This window comes from Capsicum annuum, mitochondrion (assembly GCF_002878395.1).
Source record: "Capsicum annuum cultivar Jeju mitochondrion, complete genome".
NCBI lineage: Eukaryota > Viridiplantae > Streptophyta > Magnoliopsida > Solanales > Solanaceae > Capsicum > Capsicum annuum.
The window spans coordinates 492,501-511,530 of record NC_024624.1 but is presented as its reverse complement, the minus strand read 5'-3'; the positions used below and the strand labels follow the sequence as shown (position 1 = coordinate 511,530).

Genomic DNA, 19,030 nt, shown 5'->3' with positions numbered 1-19,030 from the left:
TCTTGTGAGGTTTGGTGTTATGTGGAAGTTATATGATATGGCAGCAGGTTGGTCGATGTCTACTACACCTCCATATGTATTAGATCCGGCCAAAATTCCCTGGATGGTTTCTCTGGTTCCGACTTCATCATGTCCCCGGTGGATTCATCACCCATTGGTATACAAGACGTAAAGAACAAAAGAACATAAGAATACTGCCCGTGAAGGGGGCTGGAAGGAGAGTGATAGTTCCTAGTGACAACAGCGGATAGCAGCTGTGACTACCGGTTGTTATCCCGATCTAAAGTGGCAGCCTATCTAAAAACAGCTGATACCAAATAACGGTTATATGGTTGGATTGGTTGTTGGTTCATGCTTCCGAATTGGTATTGATGGGAGGATGGAAAGCTTATTGGAGGCCCCAGAAACAACTGGTGGGACTAAGCTTTCTTCGGCTAGCTTAGGGTATTTTTCTCGGCATTCCGCTTCCCTTCTTCGAGTCCGATGGGCTGACTTGGTCATAGCTACCCAAGTGGGCGTTTCGCGTCCTTAGTCTCACTATGTTCAACGAATCTCTAGCAACTAAATGAGTTGAACTATGTTCAACGAATTGGTCGAGTGACTTCGTACCTCTTTCGAGTGACTTCGTACCTCTTTCGAGTGACTTCGTACCTCTTTCGAGTGACTTCGTACCTCGACCGAGTGACTTCGTACCTCGACCGAATCTCTGTACCTTTCAAATTCTTCTTCTAAAAGGCTTTTCCAAAGAGAAGAATGGTGAGCTAAAGCAGGGAAGCGCGCAAGAGAAGAGCTATAGCTAGTCTCCAGGTTCTATTAGAAGTAAGGAAGTGCGAGATCAAAAAGATATAGAATTATAGAATAGAGAAGTCCCCGCGTTGTACTGTAGAAGTCAACCCACCAGCAAGGAGTAGTCGGTAAAAAGTCAGGAAGGTTGAGGAAATCCCACTATTTGTTTTGGGAAAGACCTCACTCGCACGTAATATAAGTAATATAGAAGGCTCTTCTTTAAATACGTGGGCGAATAACCAATCCAATAAGTCTTTCTTCCCCCTTTCCCCGAGAATGCCTGTCATAAGCATAAGAAAGCTCGATCGGAGGTGGCTTTCCTTTCTTTAGGAACCTATTTCCTCTAGCCCCCCGCCTTTCTATTCTCTTTCAGATTGAACCTTCTTGGTGTCCAAGGCTTCTAAACCTTCGATGAGGTGAAGGCACGTATTCGGATCTGACCCTAATGTCCAACTATAGGTCTTACCAAAAGTCCCTTAACACATATGTGTTCCCTAAAGAAGAATTCTTGAACAGCAAACAACCAGTTCAGATATTCACGATACTGGATTCTCTTTCGGATAGGAAGGCTGGAATGCCAACAGGCGTCTATTCTATTGAATTGACCCGTTTGGGAACGCCCAGTGCCAGGGTAGACTTTCTTTCTTTGTCTACGACATTTACTTTTATTTACTTTCAAAAAGCCATTTATCAATCCTATTTTCATCGAGACAAAGGACCCATTCAAGTGGCCTTTTTGATTGCAAGTCTTTTCTCAAATCTATCTCTTTAGCGTCAATTCGTTCTCTTCCCGGTCAGAGCGGGTGTGAAGTCTACCCATAGATAGAGAAGGCGCATGGAAGACAAAGCAAAAGTCCGCCTGTTTTCGTTCTACCTTCCATGGCGGATTGAATAGCCTCTTCCCCAGGTCTATTGATGGACGCCTAGAATCGTCTTCTTTAAGCCGGTGGCTTATAACCGGAAGTAGCAAGAAAGAATAGATATATAAGAATAAGGAAGGGATGGGGCTCCTAACTCGAGAAAATAAGTCTTTCGCTTTGGCGAAGAAAGCCCCAACTCCTATTATGAAAAATCTTTCTGTTCGAGTCTTACTAATAGATAGTCTTTTATACCCAGAAGTTCAATGTCATATTAGGGGTTCGATCTCTGTCTTGACTCCGGCCTGAGAATCAAACCCCTTCAGTGGTTGTTAATTCCATCCATTCTCGGCGACAGAATATATTCGAATAAAATCCATCCATCTTCAAAAAGAAAGCTTGTTTGGCTCTTAACGAGTACGAGTGAAAGCCTCCTTTTATCTTCATCGATCGTGATGAGTTGATAAGGGAACAACTCAACGAAAAGTAGAAGAGATCTTATTCGCCGATCTTGGGGCTACAGGCACTGTAGTGAAGTACGAACGAAGTGGTAGTCAACTTAAGCTTTTCAAGTCAAGTAAAGAGTCACTAAACAACTAGTTGTTTTCAACCTTCCTTTTATGTCTAAAGTAGGGGTGGGGGAGATCATGTTACGTATTCGAATTTCGTCGTACCTACTATGAATAGAGAAAACTATCCCCATTGCACTCACTAGCAGCCCAGGTCTTTCCATTCTACATGTGGAATTTTCTCGTCCACTTACCGTTGACCTCGCCTCCCACTACAGCAGTAGCGCTGGCATGTAAGAAGTTTCTGATCCAACTTCTCCCCTTTTGTCTGAACAAGATGCCAATTCTGATTCATCTTCGGACTTCCCCTTTTGGGATAGTCATTTTTTCCCTACTTCCGCATTGGGGGTTTGCTCGAGTTACTCACTGGACGGATTCCACTCCGTTCTTCGTTGCAGAACTACGTTCCTCTCCCCTCTCCTTTCAGTCGAGTCACTTCGTACGTAGGGTACCGGGGGTATCGTAGTGTACCGTATGGTAGCACCTAGCTGTCTCTCAACCATTTTTGACACCCATCTGATCAGTAATCATCGAAAACCTACAGGATGAGAACGGCTTAGTTTCATTTGAAACATGGGATTTCACACTGATAATATCAATGCAGCCTTTACCCTGTCATTACCAGTCACTCTAGTATACGTAACGTATGAGTTGAACTATTCGTTGTTCGTTTCACTATTCTGTAACATAGTATCACATAGTTGAACATAGTTCAACGAACAACTCATTTGAAACGAGCGGTAGCCCCTCTTCGAGCGACTTCGTACCTCTCCCTGTAGGTCGAGCGACTTCGTACCTCTCCCTGTAGGTCGAGTGACTTCGTACCTCTTTCGAGTGACTTCGTACCTCTTGCCCCGCCTAACGGCCTGTATAAGTTCATTAAACATAACGTCCTTTCTTTGTATTAAATAAATGCTCTAGCACTTTCTTTGTTGAATGTATCTGGTTCTATTTATTTTCGTTTTTTAATCCACCTTTTTCTAAGCGCTTGCCTTTACTACCTACCCTTACCTGTCTGCCTTTCACTCAAGCACCTGCGCTTCTATCCAGAAGATAGCTGGAACTGTGTGACTACAGATATATAGCCAATAGAAGGAAGGTTCTTTGCGAGAGTAGTTCATCTCGGGGGAAGAGGGAAGTAGTGGCTTCTACTCCCATACGAGCGCACATTAATCTAATTGAAATCCGGAAATAAGGAGGAAGGACTTGACTTGATCACGCTACTCAGTATACTAGTACTAGTATAGAATGGTTCGTTCCAGTGCCAGTGATAGATTGGTTTAGAAAGATCGTATCGAGATCGCCTTTTCTCAATCTAGTAAGAGGGGTTGGTTAAAAGAGATTGATTCCTTTCGGGGCTCGGGCTAGCTTGGATCTTTTCCTCTTACTTTGATTGCTTGATTGTGCTAAAGGCTTTGCCATGTCATTCCCTTTGATAGTAATAAGGTAAGTAGCTTCCGTCAAGCGAACGGCATCAAGGAATCTCCGTTTTCAACCTTTGTGGCATCGGTTACAGCTGGCAAAGCTAACCTCTATCCATAACAAGAAAGAAGAAGATCGATCTAATTGGAAATTTCCCATCACCTTTTTGACTTGTTGACAACTCTTCAGTTACCGTTATAAGAGCGACTTTCTCTCTTCTTTGCTTCACTTCTGGTAAGGCTCATCGGTCTTCTGGCCGGGCATACTACTAATTGATATTACAAAACTGTTAAGTGAAAGAAGCCCACATACCCGCTCTTCTTTCCCCCTAGCCCAAGTGCATTTTCCTATGCTATTAGACTTTTGGACTAGGGGCCTCGCTGTTGCCTTTGGCTCGAGCTACTTTTGCTTCCGAGAACAGATAGCTTGCTACTCAATTGCCCCGCCCATCTTGGATTTTGCTTTTCAAATCCTTTATTTCATTGAGGAATTCATGGCAGGGGTTTCTTTTTTAGCCTTTCTTTCTTTTTCTAGTTCTTGGAGTAAGGTGAATTTGTCGGCCGGGGTTTGGGTTTTGAAGTCCTGTTTGACTGCTTCCCGGACTTCGGGGACCTTTTGGCCATCCGCTGGAGCTGCCTTTCGTAGCTCTAGATTCTCCTCAAGAAGTTCGTCTGTTCTTTCGTCCAAGGCCGAGGGCGCAGATGGTGCGTGCGGTTCCTTCGGCATCATCAAATTCTCAATAGAGCCTAGGTCCAGTGACCAGATTGAGTATATGATAATCAAAGCTCGTGGGAAAGCTGCAGCAAAGGGAAAAGACTTTCACCAGTTTCTTGAGTGAGAAGCGGATGTTGGTGAAAAAGGAAGTTGAGTTCAAGTTTGGAGCACATGGCATAAGCCAAAGATCCCGGGATGACTCTAAAAGCTAACGAGATGATTCTGGTTAAACCGGGCATTCCTCAGAGCAAGGAAAGATCTTTCAAAAATAGAATCAAGAGAAAGCGCTAGAACCGATGTAAGATCCGCTACAACTAGAAGTCAACTGGCACCTTCTTAAAGCGCCTGCCCGGCTTTCAGGTCACTTGCGAAGGGAACAAAGCTTAGGGCTCAAAGAAGTCCTCTCATCCTGAGGTGAGGGTGGGATGCCTATCGAAATCAGAAAAGATGAAAAAGGCTATCTACGTCCAATTCAAAGTTTCTTGCATTTTCCGATGTAGTTGGCGACAAGAGCTTCTTATGAGCCTGAATGTCATCTTTACCTTAAAGCTGCTTAAGATTGTTAAACAACACTATTCGACTTGATGCGCTGAGAGCGATGAAAAAGGATTTTCGGGGTATTATCAAGTGCGTATTGCCGAGGGTGAACATATTTCTTTTCTCTTGTGTTGGCTTTGCAAGTTCCTGCTGTGCATCCCTGCCCGATCATTTTCTTCTGATTATCTCTTTTTAGCCAAACTACTAGCTTCTGGGAGGAGGGTTATAGACTCATTCAGGTTGAGACGGACTCCCTGGTTTCTATACAGAAGCTGCACAATGGCTGGGCCTGAGGATCCACATTTCAATATTATCCTGAGAATCAGAGAGCTAATGAGAAGGGGTTGGAGGTGTGAATTGAGACATATTTGGAGGGAAGGCAATGTGAAGATGTGTTGGCTAAGCAAAGTATCGGTCCTGCTCCTGGCTTAACCATCCTACGTGACCCCCTACTGCAATCAGACAGTGGAAAAAGAATGATAACTTAGGCGCGACGACACCTAGAGTTGTGAAGGTGAGTTAGAGCGTAAAGCCTTAACATGTTCCAAAAAAGGAAGTATACATGTCTCTCCCTCACGGATATTCTCCACAGGGGGAGAACTCAGTTTGCCGCCTGAATCAGTCCCTTTATGGACTTAAACAAGCGTCCCGAAATGGGTTTGCCAAATTAGCTTCTGTGGATGCTGGTTTTCTTCAATCCCAGGCAGTCCCTTTTTACTCGTCGACGTGGAAACTATTCTGTTTTTTATTTTAGTATATATTGATGAAATTGTAATCATTGGTAATGATATTCAATTCATCATATCAAACCGTTGATTTGGAGATAGAGGTGACGGAGGAAGAGTATCGGGAGTGGTATATTCCCAGAGCCGTCGAGATCTTTCTTATGCTATTCTCCGGCCAGATCTAGGTGTGAACCAGGAGCTTGCCATTGTGGAGAGAGAATGGATATGCCAATTACTACTCTGCGTATCTGATGTGTGCTTCGGAGTATTGGAATGCTGATCAGAGGCGGGCGACGGTAGAAGGAGGTAACAGCCGGGTTAGGCGCTCCAGCAGCTCTAGGAGTTCCCGTTCTCGCTTTTCTTGATCTTCCATGAAGTTCGCCTGCTTTGAGAGAGGAGAGACAGCCATTTGATGCATGACAATGGAGAAAAGTACTATATGCTTTATGTTTCCTATGCAGCTACTACAGCTAATAAGCTATGCATGATGATATGTGATGCATGCTTTGACTTCTAAGGCTTGACAGGTCCTTTTGGTCGATTTCCAGTTGATTGCCTCAACCTATCGATTGAGTGAGTTGGAGAAGAAAGTCTTAGAAGGCTACGACTCTATAAGTTTCGCGTCTTATTTTTTTGCGTGTCTACTATTTATTTAGGTGCAAAGAGCCTAAGCGGTTCAAGCTATTATATTCCGCGCCTGCTCTCCATTTCCACCCATGCAATAGAAGCTATTAATGCCATATCTGGTGGTTCAGACATTCCCGCTGCTACAATTGGAGTTGACGGTCCTAGTTCTGTTAGAGTAAGAGCTCTTGCTGGAATAACCAGTGCTAGTTACTTGACTGTTGGAGGAGAAAGCACTGTGTGAAATGTTCACGTAGAAGCTCCTCTTTCATCTGCAGGTATAGACTTCTTTTGATTCTCATATCTTTTCCTATTTTCAGTTTAAGCTGCCGGAATGACCGGGGGCGTTTGATCTGGTTATGCCTTTTGGACTCACCAATACCCCTGCCACGTTCTGCTCCCTCCACAATGAGCTATTCCACCCGTACTTAGACGACTGGTAGTATACTTTAATCGTGGACTATAGCTATTCGTTAAACGACCACTTCCACCACCTTCGGACCGTTTTTAAGGTATTAAAGAAAAATCCCCTCTATGTTATGTAAAGACAAATGCTCCTTTAAACAGACGGAGATCCTCGGAATAGGGCATTGGATGGGCATCAGAGCCATCGAGGAGTGGCAAGCACCCACCAAGGTGAGTGAGCTAAGATCATTTTAAGGACTCGTTTTCTATTACCGAAGATTCATTGTAAGTTACTCGAAGAGAGTGAAATTGCTCGAGCTAAAGCGAAGAGGAAAACAGGTTCAGAGACGCTCTCGCTAACGCCCTTGACCCTACTATGGGATATTTAGCAATGGTGCTGTTTGAAGCTTTCCATCGATCAGTCGCTTCTTGAATGGCATAGTTTCAGTCCTATCCCGATGCCTTCACCAATTTCTTACTAAGCAAAGGTAGGGCACGGGGTCGCTTTTCCTTTCTCTATCGTGCGACGAAGCGGGTTAACAAAGTCACGATCAGATAGGTTGAAATATCTCTGTCAAGGAGAGCGCGAAGCATAGTAACTTCCGGAATGAATAGCAAAGTCTCATCAGGAAGGCCTTGTATGGACTAAAACAAGCAAACTCCGGCTCGAAAGCAAGGGGAAGAATTGCTCAGATACCCGTGAGTGAGGCTTATTTGGGTCGTGTTGTAAATGCCCTGGCTAAACCTATTGATGGTAGAGGTGAAATTTCAGCTTCTGAATTTCGATTAATTGAATCTGCCGCCCCGGGTATTATTTCGCGCCGTTCTGTATATGAGCCTCTTCAAACCGGGCTTATTGCTATTGATTCGATGATCCCTATAGGACGTGGTCAGCGAGAATTAATTATTGGGGACAGACAGACCGGTAAAACAGCAGTAGCCACAGACACCATTCTCAATCAACAAGGTCAAAATGGATTATGTGTTTATGTAGCTATTGGGCAAAAAGCGTCTTCTGTGGCCCAGGTAGTAACGACTTTACAGGAAAGGGGAGCGATGGAATACACTATTGTGGTAGCCGAAACGGCGGATTCCCCTGCTACATTACAATACCTTGCTCCTTATACAGGAGCAGCTCTGGCTGAATATTTTATGTATCGTGAACGACACACTTTAATCATTTATGATGATCTCTCCAAACAAGCGCAAGCTTATCGCCAAATGTCTCTTCTATTACGAAGACCGCCCGGTCGTGAAGCTTATCCAGGAGATGTTTTTTATTTGCATTCACGCCTTTTGGAAAGAGCCGCTAAATTTAGTTCGAGTTTAGGTGAAGGAAGTATGACCGCCTTACCAATAGTTGAAACTCAATCGGGAGATGTTTCGGCTTATATTCCTACTAATGTAATTTCCATTACTGATGGACAAATCTTCTTATCCGCCGACCTATTCAATTCTGGAATCAGACCTGCTATTAATGTGGGTATCTCCCTTTCCAGAGTGGGGTCCGCAGCTCAAATAAAAGCCATGAAACAAGTAGCTGGTAAATGAAAATTCGAACTAGCGCAATTCGCAGAATTCGAAGCCTTTGCTCGGGTTTCAACGGCATCCCTAGCTGTACTGATCTATCTGGCAGTTCACTACGCGCCGAATGATTCTTTGCTATTTCCTCTTTCTTTGAGAAAAGTGTAAAACCTATCTAATTCATCTTAGGTCCATGTTAATACGAATTAGTGAAATGAAGGATGATTAAGAAGTGGAATAAGCAAGCAAAGAACCCAACCAAGCAAATCGAATCTCCTTGACCCGGGCACAGCGAGCAGTTTCCGTGACGGAAAAAGCGGCATCGTTGACTCCAGAGAAGTAAGCGAAGGGCCGTCGGCAAGCAGCACCGGCATCGACAGCGGTAGTACGATTCTATCCGTTCAAGTCTTGGTCTACCGGTGGGTCGTCCTATGAGTAACTCTCGCAAACAAAGAAGAAAAGAGATGGAATTCAAGCCAGCAAAGGAATGAGGTAGGGCACGGGAAAGGTAAAGAGAAGGGGCCGTCGTTGGTGCATAACAGAGCTTTCCTACCGACGATCTTTCTCGGTGCATAAACGAGGCTTAGCCTTCGAAGTACCGCATAAGCAAGAAAGCCAATAGACCTTGAATAGCCTGTAAGAAAGGACTTATGAAGAGGATTTGACTATAGTATCAAATCCACATATAAATCTTGTACGCAAGTTGGCACAGCGCTTTCGCTTTAAAAAAATTTCGCTCATTTGGTCTGCGCGGTCAAATCGGCTCTCCTGCCTGTGTATCCCATGCCCGGTGCCGTTGATCTGTCTGATGGGAGAGATCCACCAATTCCTTTATTTCAATGTGTTGTATCCTCTACAGAGGTGGAGTACCCTCTATTCAATATATGATTTCCTGCCCGGAGGGATATGGAAACATTGAATTCGCCAATTTTCGAACTTTTCTTTGATTCTTGACACATGTCATGCTGGATTTGAAGAAATAGAAATGAAAGTCTAATTCCGCTAGAGAAAGTTGAATATGAATTAAACCAAAGAGGAGTTTCTACTCAAAAAGTAGTGGCAGGAAAGGAAGCAGCACACCAGGACGAACTCCTTCTTTTAAATATCAACTCAAGGCCTCCTTTCCTTACTCGTTGGTTTGAGTGCTTTATCGAAGGATTGATATAGAGAAAAAATGCCTATATTTCTTATCTAAGCCCACCTACCTTGGGATAAGCGGTTACCGGAAGTTTGAAGCTGACTTTAATGAGCAACACTTCCTCGTAGGGTCACCAAAGCAGGCTCCTTTAGCCGCTTCGATTGTTAGAGCTCACTTCACACCAACAGAATCGTAAGCTTTCTTCTCCGCCTCAGCTTGAGAGCTCCTTTCTACATCAAGATCTGGCCCTCGATCGACTCCGGCTATGGTGCGATTCCTGGCATATGTACACCACAGTAGCTAAGGCAACCCCGTTCCAGCTCGCATTGTATTTGAAGTTGAGGATTTCGCTTCTGATGTAGTCAGTGAGAAGCGTTGTTCCGTTTTTAGCTTTAGCAAGCCTGTGACTGCCTGAACAGACTAGTCTACGCTCAGCCAACATTCCGAACTTGTCTCGATACTGACAGTTCAGTGGATGGGATAGCAGAGAGAGAAAGGAAAAGAAGTAGTTCCGAAAGGAGACTCCACCTAGCTAGCGCGCTCCTCACCTCAATGCTACACTTCGGCAGCTACGAACTAAGACGCTTCAGAAGAAAAGCTACATCCACTACCTGCATTCACCCTGACAGGCTAACCCGAGCTTACCCAGGGCCTTACCGCCCGAACCAGCAAGACTAATGTCTACTTATACCTTTGAGAGGTCCACTTATACTATTGATAAAGTCTCACAATTAATAAGGCCCCGGTTGTGTTGTTATATAAGATTCAATTCAATCTAACAAGCGGACTACCTTCGGCTACTACAAGATCTTTATAAACCAAAGAATGAGCCTACTTTACGCACTTCCGCACTAAGCAGGCAAGGCCAACTACACAAGCAAGAAGGCATCGCCTGCGGCTTCCAATCCAATGACAAGCAAAAGACGAAGAAGTAACTTACTATACCTTACCTCCTTGTGCCCATAGCTTGACCTCCGCCTTTTTCTACCTGCACGGATGCCTTCCCTTCCTTGCAAAGCGAACCTAGTCAAGCAATGGAAGGAGAAAGGAAAAAGACCTTCCTCGCGCACAGACAGACCCTCTTTAGCGAAGTCCCTCCTTCCCAACCTCTCCTACAGCATCCATTTCGTCAAAGAAGGACGGAGCAGGCACACTGACTACTCTGATTGGGCGTGGACTGGGAAAAAGTAGCAGCTAAAGGAAAGCTAAAAGGTATTGGCGAAGAAGTAATGGAGGATCTGATATAGATTGAAAAGAGGGAAAGCTAAGCTAGCTAACGAAGGGGTTGGGATTCTATCGCCCTAGTACACCAACCAGGAAGAAAGATTTTGTGCTTTTCACCTTTCCGCCAAACCAGAACGAGAGCCAATCGGGTCGATCAGAATGTCCTTATTTCACAGCGCTATAACATTCTCAAGTTAGAGTCTGACTATCTCTATTCTAAGTAGCACCCGAGAAAGCACACGCTAAGCAGATCTTTACCAAAGCCATATCTCCATAAGCATCCAAAGCTGCCTACTCATTGGTAGTGAAAAAGCAAGAACATAGATATGTTTACGAAGCCAAGAGCCACTCATCTGAGCCAGCGGATTCGAATTCAGCTATGCCGGTGCGCAAAGCAAGCACGCAAGGACTGCGTAAATCTTTGGTCTGCCTATCATTGTCCATGTTGGGCTGACTCCGTTAGGCAAGAGGACCCCTACTGATATTGACTGACCTGTTGATAGGCTATAAGTAGGCCGTTTGCTATTGCTATAAGGGCTGCTCGCCTTTATACGGCTTGGCTTCGCTATCGCTCGTAACGGTCGACAGTATTCCTGCCATACCTGAATTCCTATTATTTAGAGCTAGAAGCTTCGCCAGAAGCAAGCAAGATGAGGTCGCTCTGCTTCGTAGACAAGGCTCGTTCCGTACTTTACTTACGAGCTCGTGTAGTACTCACCCCTATCTCTAAAGGGGCTTATGCACTCCACTCGCTGTCTACTAAACGAGCGTTAGAGCGAGCGAGCGAAGCCCTCAATTTAGTGGCTTCCCTCAACCTCCTCTTTCATTTCCGCTTAAGCTTCCGCGCTTTATGGGATTAATTGATTGGATACCCGAGACCCATAATCTTTCCTAGGAACAGCTTCTACGACGATCGGCATAAAGGCATGATTAGTTCCACAAATCTCACTGCACTGACCATAGTAAACTCCTTCTCGTTGTACCGAAATAGAGGTCTGATTTAAACGACCAGGTACAGCATCACATTTGACACCTAAGGAAGGTACAGCCCAACTATGAGGTACATCAGCAGATGTTACAATAAAACGTATATGGCTCTTTGCTGGTAGAACCACTCTATTGTCGACTTCTAATAAACGTGATTGACCCAATTCTAGATCATCTTCTGGAATCGTATAACTGTCAAAAGTGAGTGACTGTTCATCGGAACTGTTATAGTCCGAATACTCATAAGGTAGGGTCGACGCCCGCCTCCCCCCAAACTGTACTTGCAAGTTTCCCCGCAAAAAGCTCTCCACGCCTACTCTTAGAAAGAACACTATTTTTCTTTAGTTAGGTAGTTCTCCCGACCTCGAATTCCCACGTTCCAGCGTGCATTATGCCAACAGGTCCCACCACCAACTCTAGCTGAGAAGTTGAGTCACCCTTCTTTTTTTTTCAGAAATAGAATAGAATAAAGAATGAGATAGTCTATATCCTGTATCGATCATAGGATCACTCTATGAATAGGTCAATTCTCTGTGACCTCCCACCGTTCACGACATCCCTTGCTTCTCGCAAGAACGGCTCCTCGGTGGAGGAGTAGAAGCGCTGGTCCCCTTCGGTCAACTTGCTTGTGCCTGCTGTTACCTACCGTAGGACCTCCGTCCCCGAAGCGAAGAAAGAGGAGCAGGAACAAGAGGTTGTCCTCTCCAACCAGTCAAGTGGCTTTCCGCTCCTCTCCCGGCCCAGTAGTTCCGCAACTACTACCGTGGTTGTTGCCAACGGGGATCCCCCATTCCGAAAGGTTACTAGGCCGGCCGTTAGGTCCAAAGTTGTATACCACTGCTATGGTGCCGATAGATTCACTACTTCAGCGCCGTTATCGGACATTGCAGGCTGAGCATCTATTTCTCGTATATCGTTCCACACCGAGAAGAGGGATGTGTACCTCCAGCAACAACAAGAATGGAACCATAGGCTCCTATGCTGGGAGCATTTCGGGGTATAGGTCTAACCACCTCAACTCCCCGTTTCTGGCATGCTATAGTTATTAAAGTCTCTCGACGGCGGGAATGGGAGATTACCGGTAAGCCAGATGCTTCGCGAACCATATTCAACTTTAAGGCATTTCGTTGCACTTTAATCACCCTCGTGAAGAGGCGCACTCCGATACCATTGATGTCCAATAGCTTTTATAGTAATGGCTGGATCTACTACTACCTCGTCCATTGAGTATAACAGAGCAAATGATGGTATAGCAATGAACATAGGGATGATACTAGGAAATATGGTCCGAAGAATCTCGATAGTAGTTCCATGAACAATCCTTTGCGGGATTGGATTTTTTTTATAGTGGAAATGCCATAAAGCGCGACCCAAGATCCATGATACGAAAACCAAAATCAGAATAACGAAGAAAAAGACATCGTGATGTAAGTCTGTTATTCCTTGCATTATAGGTGTTGCTGCGTCTTGAGATCCTAATTGCCATGGTTCCGCTGCATCACAAGGAGCAATTGTGAGGAATAGCCATTCTAGAACAATCATTTGGTTTGGTTCATTCTTTGACTGCTCTGCTCCCAAAAAGAGAGACTGAATTTCTTCCACCTTCCCTGTACGAGTAGTGAAGAAGTATAGAGCACTTTGGTTGGTTGTTGACCAACGGAAAGCATGGGATCAAAAAAGGCAGAATTTACGCAATTTCTTTTCTGACGAAAGAGATCATAGTGATTGATGGCTCTTTCAATCCGGCGAAATGGAATTGGCGTGTACCAATTTGGGTCAGATTAATAAGCTTACGACCACTGAACAAACTTGGTTGACGAACATAGTTTATGCGCCGCTAATGTAGCGGCTTGTCGAGCATTTGACAAACTCACACCATCCATTTCAAATAGGATTTGTCCCCTGGACACACGAGCAATCCAACCCGTAGGATTTCCTTTTCCTCTTCCCATTCTTACTTCTGTAGGTTTCCCGGTAATAGGGATATCTGCGAGAACTCTTACCCATATCTTACCATTTCTTCGGAATTGTCCGCTCATAGCACGATGGAAGTGTCCGATTATAGCACGACGCGCTGCTTCAATGGCTCGATATGAAAGACGACCAGCTCTACAACTTTGAGTGCCATATCTTCCAAAACCAAGTTGTGTACCGTCCGGTTTGCAACCCCTACTACATCTGCCTTTACGATATTTACTATATTTCGTACGTTTCGGATATAGCACGTCCCCCTTTTTTTTTACTATATGAAATCCACACTTTGACACCTGAGATTCCGTAACGAGTAGATACTTCCGCAGGAGCATAATCTATTTTCTGGTTAAATACATTACGAGATGTTTTTCCATACTTTCCGCATTCAGTTCTAGCTATTTCTGCACCTTCTAATCGACCTGAACAACATATACGGATCCCCTCCACCCCTTTTTTCATTACTAATGGAATATCCTTCACTATTTTACTAAAAATGGAACGAAATGATCTTGTTTTGTTCCTCGGTTGAAAAGAGATGTCTTGAGCAATCGGAGAAGCACTTTGATAAACAGATTTGATCTTGACCGATTCAATTAAGGTATTAGTGTTTGTTCTATTATACAACAAAGATCGCATTTTTTTCACTTCGTTCAAATAATAGTTGTACCCGTACGGAATTCTTCTGTTTCTCAGTATGATCTCTATCATCATCTCTATTCCCCTTATCAATTCTCCTATCCTATTTAGGTCTATGAATTTCTCTATCAATTCCATTACCTTATCCTTACCCATGAGGTTCCAACATTTTCTCCTTAATTGACCTAGGAGTTGTTCCCGGGCATCCTCAAAAAAAAGGTTATTATACACCCCATCCCTTGGAAAAAAAAAGGTAGCACCGAAGAAAGGAAAGAGCGAGATGGTGGTTTTTGTTGTTCCCGCGAAGCGAAGATCATTCGCTTGGCGAATAAAGTGGGTCACCCTCTTTTTGGCTTCGGCCAAACACTTTTTCTCGCTGGTCGAGCTTTCTACAAAAAAAGCGATGCAAGAACGTATTCTTTTATCTAAGCTTCTTCCCTGTGCATTAGCTCCCCCCATCGTAGATGGTTCAGCCACGCCCGGCGCCACGAAATGATTGAGAACTACGACGGGGTCGAAATGCATTTTCTTCTTTGTATTCAATAAGTATTGCATGACCGAATAATTCAAGGAAGGGCGGACTGCGGGGAGGGTCCTTTTAAGTAGATGACTCGTCGGGCGGTCGGAGCGGGACTTCTTTGGGAAAAAGAACTTGAATAAGTTTGTTTTTCTGAAGGAGTCGTCATTTTCTATCAGGAACGCTATGTCATTTTCAATCCCGGCGTATTTCGGATGCTTGAAGGCCCCGCTGACACGAAGTGATTTAGAAAGATTCTTCTTTATCGATGGTGATCGGTCATGGTATCCATAGCCTTGCTTCTTTTTCGGCCAAATCCTGATTTCGTTTTGCTTCTCCCGATCGTCGAGCCTGATCGACTCGACTCTTTTCCCTGCCCCCCGGCCTCTCACTTCGTTTCGTTCTTCTTCTGTACCGTCGCTTGAATGAAGACACCCGATCGGCCCGACTTTCCCAAATGCCCCCCACCGGCCCTTCTCCTTTACGGGTCTGGATTTTTCGCGTCGTTTCAGTCGTCGTGGTCGACGGGGAAGAAAGAAATGAATGAATGTTCTTTTGGGAAAATGTATAATAATACACCTACCGAGACGAAAGCCAAAGGTGAGTCTCGTAGGTGGACGTATCGAACCGAAATAAGATCTCAGATTGACATCTTGATACACTGATTTACCATAATAATAAATAGAGTCAATGGTGACTCCGCCGTGGGAAGAGCCGCTTCCTTCTTGCTTGATAGGGGGGGCTTCCATTCACCAGCGCAGACTAAAAGTGCTCTCCGAACCGTGCTGGATAGTCACCCATCACACGGCTCTCAAACCCAACCTGTGGTGGATCCCGGGAGACAAAGTCAAAACGCAACATCCTTTGCCCCATACTTTGAGATGCTCTTCTCCTGTTTTACGAATCCTACAACTCTCTTTACTGAGCGAGACTCCATCCATATCCCTACTAGTGGTTTTTCTTTCATTCAATCATCACTTGTTTGACAGCTTAAACTAGGCTCCACTTTAGAGATAGGTTTTTGGTCAACATCAAAATAGGTCAAGGGCGCGTCGGAACGGTCGGTAGCTGCTTAGTCTCATCCGAGAGTTTAATCTCCTTACTCCTTACTGCTTTTTTCAAAGAAAAAAAGAAGGGGGTCGATTTAGGCTCCTTCCCTTCCACTGCGTAGCCGCGCTAGCAGGTACTACGAGCCCTCTGTCCCACGCATCTAACCAGCTCGCGTGGTTCACCGGTTCCACCGAAAACTCTCATTTGTTGAAGCGGAGCATAGTGCGCTTTAGGCGCTGAGCGAGAAAGGTCTCTTCTTTCCTTTCCTTTCGGTTTATTCACTGATCTGAAACGTCAGCACTTGTTTTCTTATTGATTCCCGGGGCGGTGGTATTCTTGAATGAAGTCTATCCGAACCGAATTAGCACTTCTCAGATCAGGCTAGGCCTCTCCAGCTGAGCTGGGCGCCGGGGCCCTGGATGCGCTAGCGATTGGCACATAGGGGAATGGTTGCCCGGGTTTCTCGGCCTGGTATCCTGCACCTCGCGTTCATGATATCTACATTCAACTGTGCCCCGGAGACACGGTCGAAGCACGCCCGTCCAGTGTGCTTCTTTCACGACATGCTATAGTCCTGGGTGTCTTCCAGTGGTCTTCTAGCCTTAGAAGAAGTCGTGTCCGCCCCGGGCATCTGCAACGTCCTCCTTTGATATTCTAATCTGGGAGAACTAAAAGACTGACCCATTCGGTGACTTTCGCGGTCGCCCTCACTAAACCAACTTGAATCTGAACTACGATTCAGATCAAGTCTTACCGAAATTGGATTTCCTTTTCGTGCCATATGCGCTTAGACTTTACTTTTTCCCCCTTTTTCTTCCCGGTCCAATATTTGTTCTCGAAGGTCTTCGTTTCCGTGTAGAAGCAAACTCTCCAAATTTATGACCAACCTTTCCTTCAGTAATCTTACAACGAACAGGAGTTTTTCCATTGTAAATTCGTACGGAGCAATCAACGAATTCCGGCGAAATAGAAGATCTACGTGACCAAATTTTCCTGTTAAAAAGAAGATCTCTCTTCTTCTTCATTCTCAAGAGGAATGCATCAACAAAACTGCCCTTCCATATAGATCGTCGTGGCATGAACGAATTTCTTCGCTTCGATTCCGCCCCTACCTAAGGCTAGCTCCTACTCCTCCTCCTTCTCCTGACGGATAGGATCCTCCTTGGTCCTTTTTACATAACACTCTCGGCCGCCCAAGAGGACTGGCTATCTTTCTCTTTATACGCAATATCTTTCAAGGCAAAGAAAAAGATCTACCTTGGCAACGAACACGAACAAGATACGAAAGATGTTAGACAGCGGACCACTTAAACTACAACGTTAGAGATTGTTTGCTATTGCTTATGCCTCAGCAGAGAAGTAAAGTTCTGCTCTCCTCTCTTTCTCTTACGTATCTAGTTCTATAGCTTAACCCTTACTTTTACGATGTAAGGGCAGAACGTAATAGTAATAAAGGAAAAGCAAGGTGTGGCGGTAAGTCAAAACTTTTTGGTCTCCATGTTCCGGTCCCGGAAGAAGCTTATTTTTATCGCTACGCTATAAGGCATAAGTAGTGAAAGAAGTAGACCTATAAAGAGAAAAGGAAGCGCTATCCCTCCTACTTATGATTCAACATTTAGCTCGATCTATTCTAGATGTCTTTTTTACATCAATGGCATCAGCTGGAGCTTGCACCGAATTGCTTACCCGCGGAACTCATTTAACCCGACCCTGCATAAGTACCAATGCCCCTTCCCCTTTCACCTCTAGGAAAAACTTCTGGGATGAGCCCTTCTCAAAGAGGTATCCTTTCATTGGGAGCACAGTGTACCCCAGTTTTACAGCGAACTTCAATTCCTCGCTAAAGTAAACCCCTACAAAGGTACCAGTCGGGAAGATCAGACTAGACCTTTTCGAAGTCGGAAGCAGGTCAGAATTCTAGCTTCCTCTATTTAGTTAGGAAAGCCAGAAGTCATGATATTTAGTTAACACGACCTTAGGCCTAACTGTCAGTCTTCAAGAAGCAAGTAGATAATCTCCCATCTCTTGATCTGGGGGAACATAGTCAGGAAAGAGAAGCCCATTCCTAATCCCTGCTTCTAAAGCCCGTATCTTGCTCAAAAAAGTTTTTTCAAGACCGGAGTCAAGGCAGTTTGAACCCCAGCTAGTATTGAGATTGAGAGCCGTAAAGAGTCCGGAGATCAGTCATTCGACTTAGGAATCCCGTCCAACTTCAGATAAGGTAAGATAAGGTAGGAAAGCTACAAACCAGTCTTAATTCCTGCAGACTAAGATTCAGTTTCAAGTCCCAAGGGATTCAATCCAAACACTCATAGATTCTATGCCCGCCTCTGCTCTGATGTTCCAACCCTGAAGTCACTTCCTTTAGAGTTGAGTTCAAAGTTACAGCCTTTAGTAGATAAGCCGGAGTTAACTCATGATAACTCTTAGCCCTGACTTCCGATGAATGAGAAGTCTAGTTAGGCAGTGGAAACCCTGGGAAGTCAGGAAGTTCAAGTTAGAGGGCATATTCATATGAAATAGCATATGATGAGATTGGTCAATCTTTCTCATTGCTTGACTAAAGAATGCATTTTATGGCTCTAGCACTCCCGTCATGAGACGTAGAAGCAAAAAAAAGAAAAAGCCTAGGCTGATCATCCAAACACCCATTGATTCAGATCCTTATCGGCTAGAATAAAGGCCTTAAAATCTTCTCATATTTAGAATCTGGTAACTGACTGAGAATTGATAGTCTTCTAAGGAAGTCTAAGTGACAGAGGATCTAGTAAGGAAAGGAACCTACCTTTCTCGTTTGTGACCCATGCCTATGGGTCACTTAACTCCTAGAGCATAAAGGCAGCAAGTGAAGTTAGAATCTTTCTCTATTGTTGCATTCCCTTCCGGGATACAGAGCAGAATCTATTGATACAAGAAATTCCTTAGAAAGAGCTGCCCGAGATCACTACATCTATCTCTTGAACTCAGCTCCTATTCACATCCTTCCCGTGGGAACGACTATAGAGGACAGCCCCAGAGAACTCAATCTAGCTATTGTTGAGCTCATCCCGCCTATTCTATTCCTAGGTCCTGCGGAGGACCTCCGAGTCCCCATTGATTCTACTCCAATTCCAGTATCTGGCTGTTCTTCATCTTACCCGGGAGGAAGTCGAGGACAGAGTTGCAGCTTTAGATGAAAGATTGATCTTTCTATTCGAATACAAGGCCCTACGCCTTATGGCTTGAGGAGATTAATATAGTTGAGCTGCAAGCATCCTGAGATTTCACTGCTAGGAAGTTTTAAGCAAACATCTCATTTTTCGTTCCTGGCCTAGCTGAAGGAGGGTAAATTAGGCATTGAT

General features: G+C 44.6%; 9 protein-coding genes across 9 annotated transcripts; 4 read left to right on the top strand and 5 right to left on the bottom strand.

Annotated features, from left to right (window-relative positions):
* The first annotated feature begins 1,231 nt into the window (after window positions 1–1,231).
* On the top strand, window positions 1,232–1,558 carry orf108f (hypothetical protein). The gene has a single exon. The coding sequence runs from the start codon at window positions 1,232–1,234 to the stop codon at window positions 1,556–1,558; it is 327 nt and encodes a 108-aa protein (YP_009049826.1).
* A 2,425-nt stretch (window positions 1,559–3,983) lies between these two features.
* On the top strand, window positions 3,984–4,472 carry orf162 (hypothetical protein). Its single transcript has one exon. It carries the CDS (start codon window positions 3,984–3,986, stop codon window positions 4,470–4,472), a length of 489 nt encoding a protein of 162 aa, YP_009049825.1.
* A 3,037-nt stretch (window positions 4,473–7,509) lies between these two features.
* On the top strand, window positions 7,510–8,190 carry orf226 (hypothetical protein). Its single transcript has one exon. It carries the CDS (start codon window positions 7,510–7,512, stop codon window positions 8,188–8,190), a length of 681 nt encoding a protein of 226 aa, YP_009049824.1.
* A 169-nt stretch (window positions 8,191–8,359) lies between these two features.
* On the bottom strand, window positions 8,360–8,737 carry orf125h (hypothetical protein). Its single transcript has one exon. The coding sequence runs from the start codon at window positions 8,735–8,737 to the stop codon at window positions 8,360–8,362; it is 378 nt and encodes a 125-aa protein (YP_009049823.1).
* A 2,636-nt stretch (window positions 8,738–11,373) lies between these two features.
* cox2 (cytochrome oxidase subunit 2) lies at window positions 11,374–13,054 on the bottom strand. The gene is made up of 2 exons: window positions 12,673–13,054; window positions 11,374–11,759 (listed from the first exon to the last, which is right to left on the bottom strand). The coding sequence occupies exons 1-2, from the start codon at window positions 13,052–13,054 to the stop codon at window positions 11,374–11,376; spliced, it is 768 nt and encodes a 255-aa protein (YP_009049822.1).
* Window positions 13,055–13,302: 248 nt separating this feature from the next.
* On the bottom strand, window positions 13,303–13,779 carry rpl16 (ribosomal protein L16; the record flags this gene model as incomplete). Its single annotated transcript has 1 exon — window positions 13,303–13,779. A coding segment is annotated over one exon (477 nt), but the record flags the coding sequence as incomplete, so codon positions are not given.
* rps3 (ribosomal protein S3) lies at window positions 13,709–16,470 on the bottom strand. Its single transcript has 2 exons — window positions 16,397–16,470; window positions 13,709–15,320 (listed from the first exon to the last, which is right to left on the bottom strand). Exons 1-2 carry the CDS (start codon window positions 16,468–16,470, stop codon window positions 13,709–13,711), a joined length of 1,686 nt encoding a protein of 561 aa, YP_009049819.1.
* orf102k (hypothetical protein) lies at window positions 15,330–15,638 on the top strand. The gene has a single exon. It carries the CDS (start codon window positions 15,330–15,332, stop codon window positions 15,636–15,638), a length of 309 nt encoding a protein of 102 aa, YP_009049820.1.
* Window positions 16,471–16,483: 13 nt separating the features above from the next.
* rps19 (ribosomal protein S19) lies at window positions 16,484–16,768 on the bottom strand. The gene has a single exon. The coding sequence runs from the start codon at window positions 16,766–16,768 to the stop codon at window positions 16,484–16,486; it is 285 nt and encodes a 94-aa protein (YP_009049818.1).
* Between the last annotated feature and the right edge of the window lie 2,262 nt (window positions 16,769–19,030).